Source organism: Calliphora vicina, chromosome 1 (assembly GCF_958450345.1).
Source record: "Calliphora vicina chromosome 1, idCalVici1.1, whole genome shotgun sequence".
Lineage (NCBI taxonomy): Eukaryota > Metazoa > Arthropoda > Insecta > Diptera > Calliphoridae > Calliphora > Calliphora vicina.
In genome coordinates this window covers 48,021,622-48,042,704 of record NC_088780.1, presented here as the reverse complement: position 1 = coordinate 48,042,704, position 21,083 = coordinate 48,021,622, and the positions used below count along the sequence as shown (strand labels likewise).

Sequence of the window (21,083 nt, the reverse complement as noted above, 5' to 3'; positions counted from 1 at the left end):
CTCAATAATCGGCGGTTTCATAACTTTAAAAATATTAGTCCCAAAAAAGCGAAATAACTCCCAATGAAATAAATCCCAATAGAAATGAAATAATTCCCAATCCGAAGCAATTTATTGTGTAATCTAACTCTCAATGAAATAAAGAACTTCAAAAGTGAAATTATTCTTGGCTTACACAAAAGTTTTTGCATTGCGGGCCTACAGCGCACGGTGGCTCATATCTCAATTTCATCGGCCAAAAGTCCAACTTTTTGTTAACTCCGATTTCAAAAATTTTAATGCCGTTCAATAGTAAACACATTGAAACTAAGGTAGCCAAATTATTAGATATTGTCAATTGTGTGCGTGGCATGCTGTTAAAATCAAATATTTTATGTCATTTTATAAAAATGTGATTTTTGTAAATTTGATCAGAAGTAAATTATCATTACTCGCAAACTATTATAGATAATTGGATGATTTTTCTTTTGTTATGTTGGTAGGATAATAGTCTTTAAGAGCTGATATGATTTGTCATTGTACCGTTTATACCTGATGTGTTATTAATTTTTTTCTCAGGTACTATATTTTAGACAAATTTGAATTTCAGTGGAGTAAAAGTGCTTAGGGTCAAAAGGGGTTAAACAAATTTTACAACCAGGAGAAAGTCCAAAGTGTTATCTTTAAGCCTATATATACTTGTTGACCTGTTTTGACCTGTTTGTTGAACACTTTTTTCATTTGAATGAAATTACTCCCAAAATTTTTGTTCTATTTTTATTTTATTTGTTCATATGTCTGGCGCAAAGTACAAGTCGCAATTTTGAAGATATTGCGATAAAATTTGGTACATAAATTTTTTCGGCCCGAGGACGAAGTCTATTGAAAATTACTGAAATCGGTCCACTATTTCATCTAGCACCCATACAAATGATCTCCCGAAGTTATACTTTATCGGACGTAAATGGTTAATTTATATATGTATCTACACAAATTTTGCTCCAAATAAGTTTTATATAAACTGAATTAATGTCACCTAATTTTATGATGATCGGTCCATTATTAGTCATAGACCCGCTTCCGAAAATCACTTTAACGAGCATAATTCTCTTAAAAATGTTGGTATAAACATAAAATTCAATAGAAATAACATTCATATAGACGTAAATCATACGACCTAATTTCATGGCGATCGGTCCATTATTAGTTATAGCTCCCATATAAACCCGCTTCCGAAAATCACTTTAACAAGCATAAATCTCTTAAAAATGTTGGTATAAACATTAAATTCAATAGAAATAACTTCCATATAGACATAAATCACACGACCTAATTTCATGGCGATAGGTTCATAATTAGTCATAGCTCCCATATAAGACCCGCTTCCGAAAATCATTCACGAAAATAAATTATAGTGTAGGGTATTATATAGTCGTGCTTGGCCGAACATACTTCCTTACTTGTTTTTATCTGCTGTTAACTTTTTTAATAAGTACACAGAGAAAACAGATTCGTGATAGCAACCGAATTTGTTTCCAATCGAATGATTCGGTTGCACACATAGAATTTTTCAGTTCTATCAACAAAAAGTCAGTTAACAAAGAAGAATTTCGGTTGAAGCAACCAAACTTTTGTTACCCCTTCCAAAATTTTGTAGTCAGAACTGTAAAATTTAGTTACTAATGTAGAATCATTCGATTGGCAACAAATTCGGTTGCTATCACGAATCTGTTTTCTCTGTGTATAGCTGATTCAAAAAATAAAAAAAATTGCATTTTCATACTAAATGCTATACAAAATTAAAAGTTCAACTTTAACCTTAAATTGCGCAACAAATGCTGAACCGATTTTAATGAAATTAAAACTGGAGAAAAATTCAAGAAGTTATCTGTCCACCAAAAAAAATTTCTAAAATATCTCTATCGGTTCAAAAGTTACAGAGTTTTGGCCGGTGAAAAACGAAAATGAGCCACTGTGCGGCGTAGCGCAAAGTTTCCTCATCTGGGGTGTATCAAAAACTGTCTACGCTCAGAAAATTTTGTTTGGGCATTGCCGGCCTTTGGCCGAGCGCTAAGGGTTTCTCCTCTGGGGTTATCAAAACCGCTCAGAAAAGATTTCTTTCATTGGAGAAAGGTTTTATAATATTTCAGAAGGTCATCAATGCAAAACAAATTTTATGGATTCTGCTTTTGCAAAGTAGAACCCAACCAAAATTAAATAACTCCCAATACGGTGAAATAACTCCTAATTCCCAAAATAAAATGAAATAAATCCCAAAAAAAATTTCATTGGGAGTTGTTTCATTGGCTGTTATTGCATTATGAAATAACTCCCAACAAAAAATTATGAAATAATTCCCTATGGTTTAGGGGTTGTTTCATAATGAAATAAGTCCCAAGTTGTATGAAAAATTTGTTGGGTGTTATTTAATTTTTTCGTGGGGAGTTATTTCATTTGGGATTTCACGGTACCAGTTAATATTTCTATTTGTGTGTATGTATGTTCCGTATAGACTCAAAAAAGGCTGGACCGCTTTTGATGAAATTTTCACGTAATCTCCAAAAAAGCCTTTTGGGTAACAGCGTAAAGTCAAATTTTTGATTTTCGGTCTGTGATAAACAATTTTGTTTACTCTTGCATATTAGGTGCATGAATAAGAAATTTCCATACTGCATTTTTGAATTCATTGGAACCAGCCGAAATGCCACTACATGTATTAACATTGAAGGTTGGTTCACCGACTTTGTCCGACACTGTATATTAAAATCGAGATCGAGATGCAATATAAAACAGATGTTTTCTAAAAGCCAGCAACGCGGACCGGGTTCAGCTAGTTTGTTATACATTATTAACGATATTTTTATATTAAATAATTTATGACTCGATTTTTGCAATTGGTTTATACCCTACACCACGCAATATACCCTGAGTTTGTGTTAATGTTTATAACATCCAAAAATATTAGTCTAAAAATTATAGTCTTAAAGTATACCGATCATTTGAACAAGCTGCGTCATTTAGTTTGTGTTTGACAGCCATTGATAGCAGACTGACTACCACTTGACTTGAGAAGAAAGTGAATTTCGTCTGGTCATTAAGCATTCATTTTTACGGAAAAAGCATCACTCAAACCAAGACTAAGTTTGATTAATACTATGGGAACTCTGCACCATCAATTTCAATGGTAAAAATGTGGTTTTCTGAATTTCATTGTGGTCGTAAGTTCGGTATTAGCCCAGTTGAAGTCTCTATAGCTAAAGCAATTGAAAAATTGTTTCAAGAGATTGAAGTGCGAGAGATTGTGGAAGCCATATACAGGTTTCAATTTTCAATTATCACTTGGGTACGTGAAGCTTTCCGCTGCGTTTGTTCACAATCTGGCGCACAAAGGGGTACACATTTTGACGTTTTATCTATGAATTAGGCTATGAATTGCTTCCTCATCATCTCACAAGCAAATATCTATTTTGATGACCTCAACAAATCTTATTATTTTTGAAGGGATACAAAAATTGCAGAAATATTGGAAAAAGTATATAGAGCTCAAAAGAATGAAAACTAAAAAGATTTTTTATCCAAAATCCTGTGTTTCCTTCAAAAAGTAATGGACTTATTGACCCGTGACTTTTTATATGGTGAAGTAATTATGATGAAGGGATATCCTTAATACGTTCCGCATCATCAACAAATAAATGTCTACAAACCAGTTTTTTCACTCATCAAGGCCAATGAGGTATATTTAAATGATATCTGATAATTTTAATCTCCAACTACCTCCATACAATCTGATATGAGTCTAGTTACACTATAAAATATTACTAATTTCTATATTTACTTAACCTCTTTATTGTTTGCTATAAAACGCCCACAGCTAACACCATTTTATGGCTAATGTGGTTAAATTGCCACATTAAACAAGTTAAAACAAATAAAAAAAATTGTATATATTTAAAATATATAAAATGTACATGCAAAATTCCATACAGATGTTCGTAGATTATTTAAAATTCAATTTAAATTTAATTTTAAGTGCATTTTTTAATGCAACACTACAACACGTTTTGTTTATCTAATAAAATGAATTGCAAATCACTGATCTCTGAGACCAAATTAAGTGCATTTAACACTTGTCAATTGGTGTTCGTAAATGGCACCCCAAATTATAATTAAAATAGACACGTTAAGTTTACACATTTGCACACACACATCGCTGGCAAGACTATGACTATGAGTATTTATTTATAATTTTTTTTATTATTATAATTTCTTAATTAATTGTTATTGCAATGCAGTCAGTCAGTTAAGGCAGTCAGTTCAGAGTGCTAAGCAAACAGACATCTACTGAAATCAGCCAAACCATCCCAGCCACATAGTTCGTTGATGTTGTTTTGTGTTGGGTTAATTCATTAGTTACAATTATTCACGATTAAGCGATTCAATACACATAGCCCTCGGTATACAGTTAATTGTTTTAATTGATAAATGGACAGATATTAACTTGGAAGAACTTCAAAACTATTTTAAGTTAAACGAATTTATGTCCAACGTTTGTCTGAGTTACCCAGAAAAAAGTTTTATTACCCAGTAATGGGTTATAATGTTAATACTAAGTACTTGTATAATTGGATTTTAATTCATTATTTTTACCTGACGATATCATTAAGACATTGCTAAAAAGTCATTGACCTTGATATCAATAAAAGAAGTAGTTACATGTAATGACTTATGGATCGTATGAACTGAACTCCAGGACATCATAATATCGTAAACTGATCTACCGACATTGACGATATGAGAAACAAATTGATTTTTTTGTAATGACAACTCACTGTGAGTTCTGAATCAAATATTTCCATGCAGATATCTGGTAAATAAATAGATATATATCAGATAATAAAACAGTCATTACTAAACAACTTCTAAGCTATGCAAATGGTATTTAGTAGACACTGGCTGAACCCGGTCCGCGTTGCTGGCCTTTAGAAAACATTGTACTTTTATTATTTCGCAAGGCACTTTCAATTGTATTTGGTCATCGATCTAATTAATATCATAATTTTATGATGCAAAAATTGTACGTTCCCACAGCCAATCCGAGAGCGATTAGTCTCTAGTCTTTCGATATGCTGTTGAGGTATCTCTGCAGCTCTCGATGAAGAACAAAATTGTTTATCGTACACCGAAAATCAAAAATCTGACCTTACGGAACATACATACACACAACCATTTTTATGGATTATTGGATTTTTACACACCCCTACGCCTACAGACCGAATATCAAAAATCTGACTATACAGTGTTACCCACCAGACTATTCTAAAGGTTCCCTGAAAATTTCATCAAAATCGGTCCAGCCGTTTTTGAGTTCATTCGGAACATACACATATACCCAAATACATACTAACATCCGTTTTTATATATGGGGCTTTTCATGTCAAGTGAACCAACTTGACATGCCAAAAAACGGCAAAAATTTTATGTCTTGAGTTACAAAATATTTATTTTGATAGATATCCCACTCGCAACCCACTAAGCGACCTAAAATATCTTAAAGGAATGGACCTAAGCTTTCTTTTGACTAAAAAAAATTTGTTAAAAAAGGGCCCATTTTGAAAAAAAAAATTCGAATTTGCAAAAAAAAAGTCAAAATTGTAAGTCTTGAGTTAAAAAATATTTATTTTGATAGATATCCCACGCGCATCCCACTAAGCAAACAAAAGGGTCTTCAAGGAAAATATCTAAGCTTTTGTTTGAGCTAAAAAAAAATTAAAAAAGGGTCCATTTTGAAAAAAAGTCAACAAAGTTTTTGATTTTGCAAAAAAATCAAAACTTTTATGTTTTGCGTTACAAAATATTTATTTTGATAGATATCGCACTCGCATCCCACTAAGCGACCAACTAGGTGTTCAAGGAAAATATCTAAGCTTTATTTTAAGAAAAACAAGGGCCCATTTAAAAAAAAAAGTCAAAAAAGTTTTTGATTTCGGAAAAAATATTAAAAATTTTTTATTTTTTTTTTTAAATATTTCGAAATATTGAAAAAAAGCTATCTAAACTATTTGGAACACATTTTTCTAAGAACAATAGGTAATAAGTTACATGGATAAGAAAAAACACCTGCTTGATCAAAATGTCAAACTTCCTGTAACTCAGTGAGTTCTTGACCGAAAATTGTGTCTGAGTTACTATCCAATAGAACTAACCTTGGTGCAAATTTCATCGGAAGACATCGATTTCACTTGACATGAAATGCCCCATATATAGATTACAAAGAATGTTAATCGGAAATGTCACGTCACAGCCAAGATTTTAATGAATATTTTTAATAGCAGTTTTAAGAAGAGGTTGATGATCAACTAAACCGTTAGTATAATTTTAAAACAAAGTAAATTTTATTTTAAAGCAGGCACCGTAAATAACGGTTATCCAGAAAATTCGAAATCAAAAACTCTCAATGTTAGAGTCAACGGAAACCTATACTGTTATATACCAATATCCAAAGATTCGTAATGACGTGATCTTTCAGAATCTATGGTGATATTAAAAAAATTATCTAAACTCCACAGTTAATAGTTATTTTTCATTGTAAAAATAAAAGTTCGCATGAAAATCTAAAAAAACGAGTTCACAAAAAAACTCATTTGAGGAGTTTTATTTTTCCCTTCAAGAAAAAAACTGTTTTGATGAGTTTTATTTTTTCCAATTTGATAATAGGAATCAAACAATAACAAATTAAAATCCCACTTGATTTAATTTTAATGACAATTTATTCAATTGCAATGCAAGCTGCTTTACAAATTGTAATGATCTGACCAGTGTCAATTTACATAAAATGAGTTCTATTTTGTGATGGGAAAAATTAAACACCTCAAATAACTTTTATTTTATAATGAAACTCCTCAAGTGAATTTTTTTCTGAAGGGAAAAATAAAACTCCTTAAATGAGATTTTTTTATGACGGCTAAATAGCCGTCATGCGAACTTTTATTTTTACGTTGAATAATAACTGTTTTAAATGGATTTTTATTTTTAAAGTCACAAAATAACTGTTATAAAATAACATTTTTGAAAACACTTATAACCGTTATGGTCTCTGTTTTAAAGTAAATTTAAATTCTCTCCGTTGCTCGAGTCTTAAGTTTAGCTAAATATTTACACTCTCGCATGCATGCCTGCTTTGCTTAGTGCCTGCCTTCTCGTTGTCGTACTTTTGTTTTTAACTTTTACTTAGTTTTACTTAGTTTAGGGTATTATATGGTCGGGCTAGACCGACAATACTTTCTTACTTTTTATATATATAGATTACAAAGAATGTTAATCGAAAACTCATTTGAGTTTAATTTTCTGATGGGATAAATAAAACTCCTCAAATGAGTTTTTTTATGACGGCTATTTAGAACTCTTTTTTTTAAGAGTTTCATGCGAACTTTTATTTTTACGTTGAATAATAACTGTTTTAAATGGATTTTTATTTTTAAAGCCACAAAATAACTGTTATAAAATAACATTTTTGAATACACTTATAACCGTTACGGTCTCTGTTTTAGATTAAATTTTAATTCTCTCCGTTGCTCGAGTCTTAAGTTTAGCTAAATATTTACACTCTCGCATGCATGCCTGCTTTGCTTAGTGCCTGCCTTCTCGTTGTCGTACTTTTGTTTTTAATGACACTTCTTGAACTTTGATGGCAAATTGTATTAATTAATTTAAAATTAATTTCATTAATGTCTTTAGCCATTTAAGAAAATGTGTTTACATATATACAAAATACCGCCTTCTTTGTGAGACTTTATTTATTTTCTACATAAAACTATTTAATGTGAGCTTTAATGAATTTTGTTTAAAATTTGAAAACTAATTTTTATTAATAACATATTTATGAAAAGTCTATTATTAATTGCCAAATATTAGAGAACAATTTAACGTATTCTTTTAAAAAATGATAATAGTTTAATTCTAGAGCATTTGATATAATTGTGGGCTAATCCTATGGGTTAATTATGTATCAATTATATTACGACTATTTAGTATTTAGTGAATGATTCATTCACGACCCAACTCAAACGACCTAATTTTTTTAACCATAGTTTTGATGATGAAAGTCTGGAGGTGAAGCTCCACATTATAATTTATGAAAATCATGTGGTTTTTGCAAATCAATATTTTAGAGCAGGCAAAACTTTTTTATTTTTATTCTTAATCAATACAGGTACAAATAACATTGTGCAACAAATGAAGACTTTTTGGAAAAACACACATTCATGACAATATAGGTTCGACTCTACTCCCAAAAGGTAGTAAAACTCTAACTCAGTTTGACGATTTTGGTGACCAATTTTTTTTATGGGCATCCAAAGATTCTGAAAATTAGTCGGCCTTCAAAAAATTTTTTCATCATTTTACGGCCAACAGCTAATTCAGACTTGATGATACCGCTTAACTATATATGGTAATAATATAGCTAAGAGTCCACCAAATGAAAACAAAAAAGTACACGAAAAAGCAATTTTTTGTGTACTTTTTTAGAAAAAAATCAATAAAATCTGAATGTTTGTACCTTAAATTGTTTCGTTATTTACTATGTTTTGACTCATTTTTTGTTAAAAACGTATGAGCAAGTCCACACATCTATGATGTGCTATATTATTTACTCGGCTGAGGTGTTACAAAATATTTATTTTGATAGATATCCCACTCGCATACCAAGCGACCATAAAAGTCTTCAAGGAAAAAATGGGCCCATTTTGAAAAAAAAAATCAAACAAGTTTTTGATTTAAAAAAAAAAATTTTTTTTCGAAGGATTGAAGAAATAGCAATCTAAACTATTAGGGACACATTTTGCTAAGAACAATAGGTAATATGGATGAGAAAAACCACCTGTTTATCCAAAATGTCAAATTTTGACCCCCTCTAACTCAGAGAGTTCTCGGCCGATCTTGTTGAAAAATTGTGTCTGTCTATCCAATATGATTAACCCGATCGGTAGAAATCGATTTCAAAAGCTGGTTCACTTGACATGAAATCCCCCATATGTATATATTTATCACACTCACTGTACTTGCCAATATGAATGATATTGCCTGCATCTTGTACTTGACATGACTGACATTATTAGTCTGGTGAAAAATAAAACAACAAAAAAGGAGAAAAAAACGGCGATAAATTTGCAAAGAGAATGACATTCATAAATTTAGTACAATGTTAATTAGTGTTGATTGTTGTTGAGGGAAAAAAACGAAAGGAAATTTTTAATTTATAAACAAGCTGTGTAATAATTTAAAAAACACTTACGTTTGTAGGAGGTTTTTGAAGTAGTAGTTAGATTGTAAATTTCATATTAATAGTTTAATATTAGAAGACAATGGCATTATGTATATTCATGTAGTTATTAAATCGAAAGAAAAATATGTTTCTAATCAAAATAAGAAAATGTTTTATAATTATAAAACATTATATAAATTATAATTGTATATAATTGTAAAACAAATGTAAAAAAAATACATGAAACCGTAATATTCCAACACGATAACGATCGGTCACATGTTACAATACCTGTTAAAAACAATTTAGAAGGAAGTGGTTGAAAAGTTTTGCCTCACCTGACTTATAGTCCAGACCTTTCCCCGTCCGTCTGCTGGGATACGATTCACTTCAGAACAGAGGTTCCGAAAACTGATTGAATTGATCTTGGACTCAAAAGATGAGTAGTTGCTTTGGCACAGAATCCATATATTGCCAGAAAGATGGAAAAGGGTCATAGCTAATACTTTGAATGTTTAAGTTATACACAAAAATAATAAAATATGTTTTTTTTTTTTTAAATTTTGGTAAATCAAACTTAGTTGTTGATCATTTGCGAGGCATCGATAGAACTAACATGTATTTAAAAGGTGGCCTCAAAAAATTTTTGTAATGTTTCCAACTAAAATAAAAGTTAAATTCATTCTAAGATAACGTTTCTCAAAATGTTTGTTCTGAGTTCAGTATTTGTTGAGCTGGAAAAAAATAAAAAAAATTTCCTTTGTTAAGGTTTTTATGATTTTGCAGTTGAACCGAGTTTTTGAAAACGTAAAAAACTATTTCTGTGAATTTATATGGGGTTTGTAACGTATTCATTTAAAGTAATTCTATGACAAAATTAAAAAAAAAAAACTTAAAATCTTTGCCAAAAATCACAACACTTCAAATATTTTTAGATTTGGACGAGAATTCAGATATTTTTTTTACGTTTATTTATTTATGGAATCTGCTTTATTTTCTTAGGCCTAACAATAAATAAAAAGTCTTCTAACTAAAATTAAAACTAAAGGCTCTTTGATGGGAGACTTGATGAACAAATGGGCCTCATCTAAATGGGGTGGTAGTTTGGCTCTACGAAGCCTTGATCGTTTTTAGCTCAATGCGAGAATTCATACAAACTGGTTTTGTAATTTTATAGCGTCACGATCCTAAGAATTTTCTATTGTGCCTTCTGTATAAGTTCAATTCGTGAATCATGATTAGTGAAATGTTAATCGTGACATTCACCGACAGAATAAATATGGTGTGTTCCAGAGTTGTGCATGAATACCACTCAAATGACATATTTATTATTTTGCAACAGTAAATGCTATACATAAACTAAACGAATACTGTCATTGCATGATTCACTACAGCAAGTGTTTTTTTGCAAAATGCATGTAATTGCTTGCATACTCTGTAAACTCTTACCATTCATGAGTGTTTTGAATATACGCAGAATTTTTTGAGTAAATATACACTATCATATATGAGTATGTTTCAATTAATTTAAGACTGTATTTAGAAGGATTTTTTCAATTTTTTTTTATTATTTTGCTTGTATCAAAATAAGATGAAATTTAGTTCTTGAACCATGCACAGAAAAAACTATTTCTTAAACCGTTTCAATTCAAATATTTGTCACAAATTGAACTGGTTTCAATTATTTCATAATTAAATCATTTGCTCAAAAACTAAATTTCTTGATATTTTCTATTGAATTTTGAGTTTTGAATTTGATAAATTTGATAATTGAATATACAATTTTCGTTATTGGTGGAATTTCAAATACAAAAATTATTGAATAGATAATTTTCGTAATTGAAAACACATTTTTGTTATTTTTTGTGTTTCAATTACGAAAATTATCTATTCAATAATTTTTGTATTTGAAATTCAATCAATAACGAAAATTGTATATTCAATTGTCAAAATAATCAAATTCAAAACTCAAAATTCAATAGAAAATATCAAGAAATTTTGTTTTTGAGCAAATGAATACTTGATTTAATTATGAAATAATTGAAACCAGTTCAATATGGGATAAATGTTTGAATTGAAATATAATTTTTTCTGTGTGCGTAAAAATTTATTTAAAACAAATAAATGCACTGATTTTGTCTTATGCATTTAACTTATCATCGAGCATTTATGAATCACTTGAATACTTTGCATACATATCAAAACACAGTAATCATTTTGGAGTTGTTATTTCTAACGGCATTTAAAAAACAAGTAAGAAAGTATAGTCGGCCCGACCATATAATACCCTACACTAAGTAAATGAGCAAAAACAAAAATTAAAATTAACCCTTAATAGCACTTGGGGTTAAAAAGACACTCAACTTTTAAAATCACGAAAAACACATTCAGAGTTAAATAAACTCAATCATTCAAATTATTTTTTAAATTTAATAAATAAAAAGTACACTAAAGGGTTAAAATCAATTTTGATATTCAAAAATCCTCAATAAAATATTAATTACGTTATTAAAGCAAAAATCTAATACACAACACAGATTTTAAAGATTGTTTCCTATAAAAATCAAATTTTCATCAGCACTATTGAAATTGAATATTTTTTAATGGTTTTAGAAGTTTGGTGTAATTTTAACTCCAAGTGATATTAAGGGTTAATTTTAATGTTTGTGCTGTTATTATAAATACTAGACTTCATGTTATAATTTTCTTAAGTTTTATCAAAATCGGCCCAAAAATATATAACATTTCGCTATTTTTCCACGAAAAATTCCAAATATTGAAAAATTTTACCTTTGACTTTCTCGATTTAAGGGTTGGCGTTTTCCGATTTTAGTAAAACTTTAACACTATATTTAAAATTACATGGACTATAATATTCTGAATAGCTATAGGAGGTATTGACATAATTTTTTCACATTTTTATTCCCTATTATGTTGACAATAAATCCCCAGGTGATGATCAAAAAAAATTCTGAAATTAGTTTAACAAAATTTTTAAAAATTTGATATTGGAGTTTTGAATCTGCCGTTAAAAAAAATATTTTTTTTGGTCATACCTGAGAATAGGTTAACGGTATCCTACGAAGACAAGAACTCATATACAAGTAAATATGTATATATTTTAAGTAAAAATAATCTTTTATTTTAATATTTCTCAAAATATGTTAATTTTGTTCATACGTTTCTTGTTCTAGTGGCCTGAGACACGTTAATGGCCTGGCAATTTTTTAATAACTTTAACATTTTTTATCCAATTTTTGTGTTTTATGTCTTATTAGAACGACAGTTACGTACACATATCGATTCTTTTAAATTAAATTGCAAAAGTAATAATTTAATGGCAAAATTTTTACAAAATCTGAAAAACTTGCATTTTTTTCCCCTTGCAAATGTACCACAAAACTAAATCGCAAGTCGGCACGGGTTGCAATCATGATAGAAAGACAAAATTTCATATTTAACTATAGTTTTATATATATAAAAAAATTAGAGGGACACTCTAATGTACATCTCTGATGTGTTTACTTTTGTGTTCATTTACTCGTATTCTCAAATTATTCAACCATATTTCCACGAGTCAGAGATAATTGGCAAATTCCGTAAAAGCTACCTGCGGACCTGCATTATAGCTAAGTAAGTGTTATTCGAGAACATAGCCAGCTTTAATTTCATTATTTTTAAGAAGTCAGATAGTACATTGAAAGCGCCTTTTCTAATATTTCAAATCTTTCATTTTCGAAAAATATGAAAAAATCATAAAAACCTTAAAAAATTGTAGAACTGAATTTAAATATTTCAGTTTTTTTTTTGACATTCTATCTACAAATATTGTAGGCATAGATTAATACACATAGAGCGGAAACTAGGAAAAAATTCGAACAAAAGATTACTCAAAATAATCACACATACGAGTGATGTTTTTGTTTTCACATATATAGATTTATTAATATTTTCTCCCCACTTAGGTTTTTGACAATTGAGTTAGGTCTTTGACATGAGAGTTTCCGATTTATATCTGTTTATCTATAATTATAGGTATTTCTAGTAATTTTTATAGTATTTCTACATTTTTAATTTATATGTAAAACGTATTACACATACTTAACTTACAGTGAAACAGTTTACATTTATATATGTAATCAGTAATTTGAATTTCCCTTTTTATAACGTACGTTTATTTTCATCTTTTAATATTTATTTCTTAATTGAATCACTCTGTAAAAATAGTTTCTACAGAATTAAAGATAAATATAAAAATAGTATAGCATACCTTAAGGCTGTAATTAAAACGATCATTATCTCTTTTTACAGATCACGCAACTATCGACCTGGTAGTATGCGCAAAGTACGACGACGAGCTGTATTCAAGAATGGCGACTGCAATGTGCTACAAAAAAACCTAACCAAAAGACGTTTACGTTTTCTACAGGACATGTACACCACCCTGGTAGACTCACAATGGCGCTGGACTCTATTGGCATTTGCTCTGTCATTTATATTGTCTTGGCTGTTATTTGCTGTTTTATGGTGGCTGATCATGTATACACATGGTGATTTGGAAGAGCTGCATTTGCCAGACAAGCAGGGTAAGTTTTCTTTTGTATTTAGTATTAAAATCATTGATTTAACTGTATCTATTTGATTGCAGAGGAAAGTGGTTGGGAACCCTGTGTGTCGGCCATAAACGGTTTCACTTCCTGTTTCCTGTTCTCCATTGAAACCCAGCATACCATTGGTTATGGTGTACGTACCACTTCGGAAGCATGTCCCGAAGCCATCTTCATGATGTGCTTCCAGTCCATTTATGGTGTCATGTCTTCAGCCTTTATGGCCGGTATTGTTTTTGCCAAAATGACCCGAGCCAAACAACGTGCCCAGACTTTACTGTTCTCGAAGAATGCTGTCATCTGCCAGCGTGATGGTACTCTTAGTCTTATGTTCCGTGTGGGTGATATGCGCAAGTCCCATATCATAGGTGCCTGTGTTAAAGCCCAATTGATACGCACTCGCACCACCAAGGAAGGCGAAGTGATGACTCAACATTTCACGGACTTGGATATTGGATCGGATGAGTCTGGCTCCGATATCTTCTTCATTTGGCCCATGGTCATTGAGCATAAAATCGATGAAAACTCTCCTCTCTATAATATATCAGCCACTGATTTGCTACAGGATAAATTTGAAATTGTTGTCATACTTGAGGGTACCGTAGAATCAACGGGTCAATCCACACAAGCTCGTTCCAGTTACATTAACACCGAGATTTTATGGGGCCATCGTTTCGATCCGGTTGTTGTTTACAACAAAGATCGCCAGGCTTATGAGATTGATTATGCTCGTTTCAATGAAACGACACAGGTTGATACGCCTCTATGTAGTGCCCGGGATTTGAATGAAATCTATAAGATACAAGAGGGTTTCACAACACCGGGTAAGTTTTTTGCTTAAGTGAGGGCTTTTGTTATGGTTGTGTAATATTGTAAGAGTTTTGTTTTCATTTCATCATGACATTCATGGACATTATTTTTAGTGGGTCATGTACTAAAATTATTGGATTTTATAAGTTTGTCAAATTCATCCTCATTCAGCTTAAGTGCTAGTTGTGGGGGTTATAACAGAATCTAGATGATTATAGGTAAGATTTTATTTATGTTGAATATATGGTGAAAGTGATAAATACAATAAATTATTGAAACACTTGTATTAAACAAAATTACTTAGTATTTACTTAGTTGTCTTATTAACAGGACTAAGGTCGTATTCTAAACTTTAAAAACATAACGGAAATGATAGGTAGATAGATACAATTTGTTTCGTAGTTTTCTATAGTCTCAAAAATTTAATACATTTTTTCAGAGTTGATATTTCAAAGACTAAAAAGGGTAATTTTTTGCTTCTTGAAAATAAAATATTTACAGAACTGAGATTTTAAATATACTTTTCGTTATGACAACAAATGTTTATCTAGAACATACATTTAGAAAATTCTAACTTTAATGTGTCATTCTAAGTTTAATATTTTGTTGGTACCTTTTTGGTATTTGGATTTATTTCAAGGCAAAAAATTACACAAACAATGTATATTTTAGAAATATTTATATTATTTGAACTTTTTCTATTCTTCCTTCCAATAAGATTAATCTTGTAGTATAGATTTTTACCAGAGCTTCGAATTAATTAATTGAATTTAAGCTAAATACACTAAAATCTTAATACAGAATTAAAATATTCACTAGTTAATTCCATAAAATCATTTCCAACACAACAAGTTCTTTAGCTTCAAGGCTAAAAATTAATTCTATTAAAAAAAGGCTTTTATTTGATTAGAATTAATAATTGTTAATTCAAATCTAATACAAATTAAATTAAAATATTTGTTCTTCATTTAATTTGTTTGGCTTTTAATCAGTTACAAAATTAAATGAAAAATTGTCTTAAGACTTTTTATACTAAGTATTGCAGATTTGAATTAAAGAAAAATTCATTCAATAAACTTTATTAAGCTATTTTGTAATATATTTGAATTAATGAACATTTTAATAATTCAATAAAGAATTAATTCTATAAATAATTAATTCTCAAAGGAATGAATTCAATACATTTAAAGAAGAAAGCAATTATGCCTAGGAATTAATTGGTAATTAATTCTAAATTGGAATGAACAGTGGGTAAATAAATCTGGTATTTCTAAACGGCTGGTTTTGGAAAGCGCTCGGCTAGGTCTCTAATAATTTCTGAGTTATAGGCATTTGAAAATTGCAATTTGGTTCGCCTTTTTAAAAAATATACGGTTTACTTTTGGACCGAATGGACTCTAATTTTTAGACAACTAAATTACCAATAACATACAAAAGATTTCAGAGCAATATTATTATATAATTATGGATCCAAAAATAAAAAATAGTAGGTTTTTTTATCCTTTTTTTTATTAAAAAGAAAAAAAAAAATTCTTTTACAATTTTAAGTTTTTGTGTAAGGTGTCTTTATGGAGATCATTTTAGTATTAAAAACATGTCCTATTTTTTAGAATTTCACCTATTTTTTTTTTATAAAAATTTAAATTTTGGGCCACATGTTCTAAAATCCCAAAGCTGTAGTGGGATTCACAAATTTTTATAACGATAATCGTATCGTTAAAATAAATATAACTAAAATTTATCGAATTTGATACTCAATAATATTTTCAACGATATTCGATGTCGGTTGAAGTCAGCTCTTGCTTTAAGCAGTTTTTTTTTCGTTATTTTAGAGACAATAATTTAAATAGATAAAATGATTAATTTTTAAAATGGCTTTTCAGTATTTGGCATACGATTTAGCAAGTGATGAGCGAAGTTTAGACCCCCCATCTTCTAAATATTTGAATACAAAAATATTTAAAAATAAATTACTGAATGACAGTATTGTTAAAGCAAGCGAATATTTATGTCGACAAATATTACGATTGTCGGTTCGTTAAAAGTTAGTGAATCGCACAACTGAAATTAGAAAACAGAAAGCAGCTTCGGAAACCTTGATGTGATCCCTAGTAATCCATAAAGTATTTTCCCACCTCCAAAAGAAATGGAACCCTATGGACAAAATTTTAAAAATAGGAATAGCGGGATTCCCTTTGACCTTTTGACAAGTTAATTAAGAAAACTTTGATAACTTCATCGAGTTTCTAAAACTAAAATTTGTATCAAAATTTTAATAGGATTGGAACAATTTGATCCATATTTATTCTAACTTTTTTGTTTAGATAAAAAACTCCAAAACTGAAATCGGTTAAAAACCAAAAAAATGGAATCTGTTAAAAATTGTTACATGTCGAAGGTACCCTACTTTGAGATCCCATAGCGCCGCATCTTTAGCATTTGTATGGCCCATTTTAATATCTACTCCTTGGTACGACCACGTTAAATTTTATCCCGATCTGACCAGCCGTTTAGAAATTCCAGATTTATTTCCAAAAAATTTTGTGCGAATGGTTAACAGATACAAATCAATTTATGAAGTTTCTTCAGAAATAAAATTGTATGCTTCGAATATTTGGTACTTTTATGTATGCTATTCTGTAACTCATTAACCAATTAATGACCTACATACAGCCTTCAAATGTTAAATAAAATTTGAAGATAGATTTGATTTGGCAAATTCGAAAGTTGAAAAAGGGCTTGGGTTATTTTTGTAATTTTTTCAACTCATTTTTATAGCCTAGACCACCATAGTGTGTAGGATATATTTGATTTGTGCAGATGTTTGTAACGCCCAAAAATATTAGTATACCGATCGACTCATAATCACTTTCTGAGTCGATTAAACGATGTCCGTCCGTCCGTCTGCCTGGCTGTCCATGTAAATTTTCCAGTTTTAAATGAACAATTTTTTGTTTTTGTCACATAGACAAAATAATTTAGTTGCGATAACCGAATTTATTGCTAATCAAATGATTCACTCTAAATAACCAATTTTTATTATTGACAACAAATCACAATGAATCTGTGTTATATGTGCGCAAATAATACTGTTAAATTTAGAAGAAATTTCCGAAACATCCCGACAAATATTTATATATTGGAAGTATGATGAAATTACATGTAGTCATTGCTGAGGTGTTTTTGACCTGATTTGTATTTTCATGGGCTTTTAGTTGGAATGGGGGCAAAAAATTCACAAAAAATCAGTTGTTATCTGAATATGAAGAAATTTGATATTAAGATAGTACTTGAAAATATCTAGAAAAACAACGCTTACATGCGTAGATTATCACTTAGTTCAATAGATATTTTGTTCGTTTTAAAAATAGCTGTTGTATTTTTTATAAAATTTCAAATCAAATATAAGCAAGTTTCATACAGTTATCTGCACCATATAAATAGTCATAGGCATTGAAATTTGGAACATCTAAAATAGAACATATTTTTTAAGTTTTTTCCCAAAAACAGTATTAATATTATTTCTCTTATAGAAACAACATTTATTCAGTATTCTATATATTTTATGAATGAAAATATAACACAAATGCGTGTGAAATAAAAATTGCATCATTTAAGGGAACATAGCTCCCTCAGCCCTATCCAAAGTTCAATGTGGCATGCATTTTTAATTCTTAAACATTTTTGAAAAGAAGACACAATTTCTTACATGAATTTATTATCATTTCCACTAGTTTCATAACTCTCATTAATTAGCGTCTTCTTGTAGTTTTCTTAAATATTTGATAATACGGTAGTCGGCAATACAGCGTCAAAAAGCAAAGTTGTATGTTGTTGATTTGGAATTCGTAATATTGACTATTTGAAAAGCCATGGGACATTTCATTAAAATCGGGCTATTCGTTAAGAAGTTACAGATTTATTTCCATTTTTTTTTTGGTAATTCCCAGACAGACATCATTATGTTAAAGTGACAGGGACCAGCAAACATAAGTTGTTGGCTGTCATATAAAGTTTTAAAACTGGAACAGGTCCCTATCACTTTGGAACTAGTTAAGTCATAAGATGCTTAAGTTTTAAAAAATGAGTTAAAGGGAAAAGGACCAAGATTGAATTTTCAAATGCATATTTGATAACTTGTAATTTTATTTCATTATTTATTTGTTTATATGTACGAGAAGTACGACAAATTAGAATTTTAAAAAAGTACCAAATACCTTTCTGTTTCTAGATTCATACTGGTTAATGATGAATCAGTCAGTCAGTCAGGTTTTTAAACTATTTTACCATTAAGTTTATGGAGATTTTAGATAACCATTAATCTAATATGTGGCCTAGTTCTTGTAGACTCATTTTAGTTATTACCTGGTCTTTGAATTGATTTATTTAATATAATTTTAAAACGTCATGCTTTAATTTAAATATTTGAAATTAGTTTCATTTTAAATTTAACTTAATAAAAGTTTTGATTTTTTTTATTATTTAATGGAAATTATTACACGTGTATTACTGATTTATAGTTTTGTTTTGAATTCAACAAGTTAATTTTACAAATGTTAATAGATTTTATGATCAAACTGAAATATATTTCTATTGTCTCACGGTTATCTACAAAATTTGATTGACATACTGAAAATTGTTTTGACAACTTTATACACAACAGACTGTTAAAGTCATTAATGATTTTAAAACCAAGATTAACTAATTTAGTTTTAAATTGTAGAGATTTTTTTTGTATAATGTTATAGAAAACAAACTCATAAATCATGAATTCATTCATTTATTAATTTATGCATTGAAACCTTAATACAATTTTGGGTCTCCAATACCACCTAGTAGTCAAATAGTTTTCTTATAAAAATAACCCAAAAAATTCACAATAAAATTTAACAACTTAATTTTTAACAAGTGTTTTTATTATTATTTTTAACATTCACACAAAATGTATACTGTAGTAGTAATAATTCATATTAATATGGTTTCTTTGTTGTGTGTTTTTATACAATATTTTATTTTTTTTTATGTTAACTTGTATGTAAATACATAGTTTTGGTGTGTTTTATTGGTTTAACATTTTTTTTATATGATATTTTTTATTATTTATTTATTTTAACAGAAACCACATTTACCATGCGTCAAATGTCCCTCGTCCCTCCATCTGAACAGGCATCATAAAAATGAAACTAAAACCAAAAATAAAAAATAAAAAAACAAATTCAAACAAAAGACATTTTTATATCAACGAAATCGTTTTCAAACTAATTCAAAATCCATTTAAAATAACGAACAAAACCCAAATTGCTTAAACTAAATTTAATTTACAAATAAATCAGAAAACTAAATAAATAAAAGGAAATCATGTTATGAACAAACAAACTAAAAAAAATCACAATAATTTTAATTCAGCAAAAACAAAAAAACTAAAACTATATTTATGATCATGTTGTTTTATTTAATTTTTATTCGTTGTTGTAGACAATAGTATTCGTATGTTTTAAGTATTTAGTAGACATTCATTTGTATTGTACTCGTATGTGTTTTATTAATAAATAATAATAATAATAAAAAATTGTTATGTTTACAGTTACAAAAAAAATATATATATTTATTTGTATTTACATACATTTATTTTAACAGAAATACAGAAATATATTTGTGGTGTTTTTATTATTTTTTAATCATAAATATCAATTAAGTAAACATTCTTTATTTAAATGTTGGTTATGAGAAAAGGTTATTTCGTATGTAAATAAGGTAAGTTTTTTTTATAAAAAAACATTTTATTTATTACTCTAAACCAGGGATGGATCCAAAAGGAAACTAACCCCCCCAAAATCGAAAAGTTTTAATTTCAAAAAGGAAAAAGAAAATCCATGTCAACCCCCAAGTGGTTGACCTGGATGCGCCCCATGATCTAAACTAAAACGATTAGAATATGAAAGACTTTGATATATGTAATATAAATACGTAGACATGTCAAATAACAAGTAATATTGTTATATTTGTCTGTGGCAAAACTTATATGAGGAAAATCAACAATTTTGCCAGCCAAAGAAATTGGAGACATTACTCCATGAAGATTGTTGTAAAACTCAACAAGAGTTTGCAAAATCATTGAGATTTATTAAAGCAGTAATTTCAAAACCTTGGCGAGCAGCATTCATCCAAAAGCAGGGAAATTGGGTGCCATACGAATTGAAGCCGAGAGACCTTGAATGACGATTTTGCATGTCCGAAATTATGTTTGAACGCTATAAAAGAAAATCATTTTTGCACCGAATCATTACTTGCTATGAGAAATGGATTCATTGCGATAACCCGAAGCGTAGGACAGTATATGTGAAGTCCGGCCAATCGACACTAAAGACAAATATCCATGGTGCTAAGTATATATATGGGGGAACAAAAGCTGCTGAAATCTGTCT

General features: G+C 29.3%; 1 protein-coding gene across 2 annotated transcripts in view; it reads left to right on the top strand.

The window, feature by feature from the left end:
• Positions 1-20,254, top strand: part of Irk2 (Inwardly rectifying potassium channel 2) — a 33,406-nt gene extending 13,152 nt beyond the window's left edge. For both annotated transcript variants that reach the window (XM_065510936.1, XM_065510943.1), the window contains 3 exons: positions 13,553-13,827; positions 13,890-14,672; positions 19,775-20,254. In XM_065510936.1, coding sequence (XP_065367008.1) covers positions 13,553-13,827; positions 13,890-14,672; positions 19,775-19,833 — 1,117 coding nt within the window. In that variant the 3' untranslated portion in view covers positions 19,834-20,254. The remainder of the gene's footprint in view (positions 1-13,552; positions 13,828-13,889; positions 14,673-19,774) is intronic.
• The last annotated feature ends 829 nt before the right edge of the window (positions 20,255-21,083 follow it).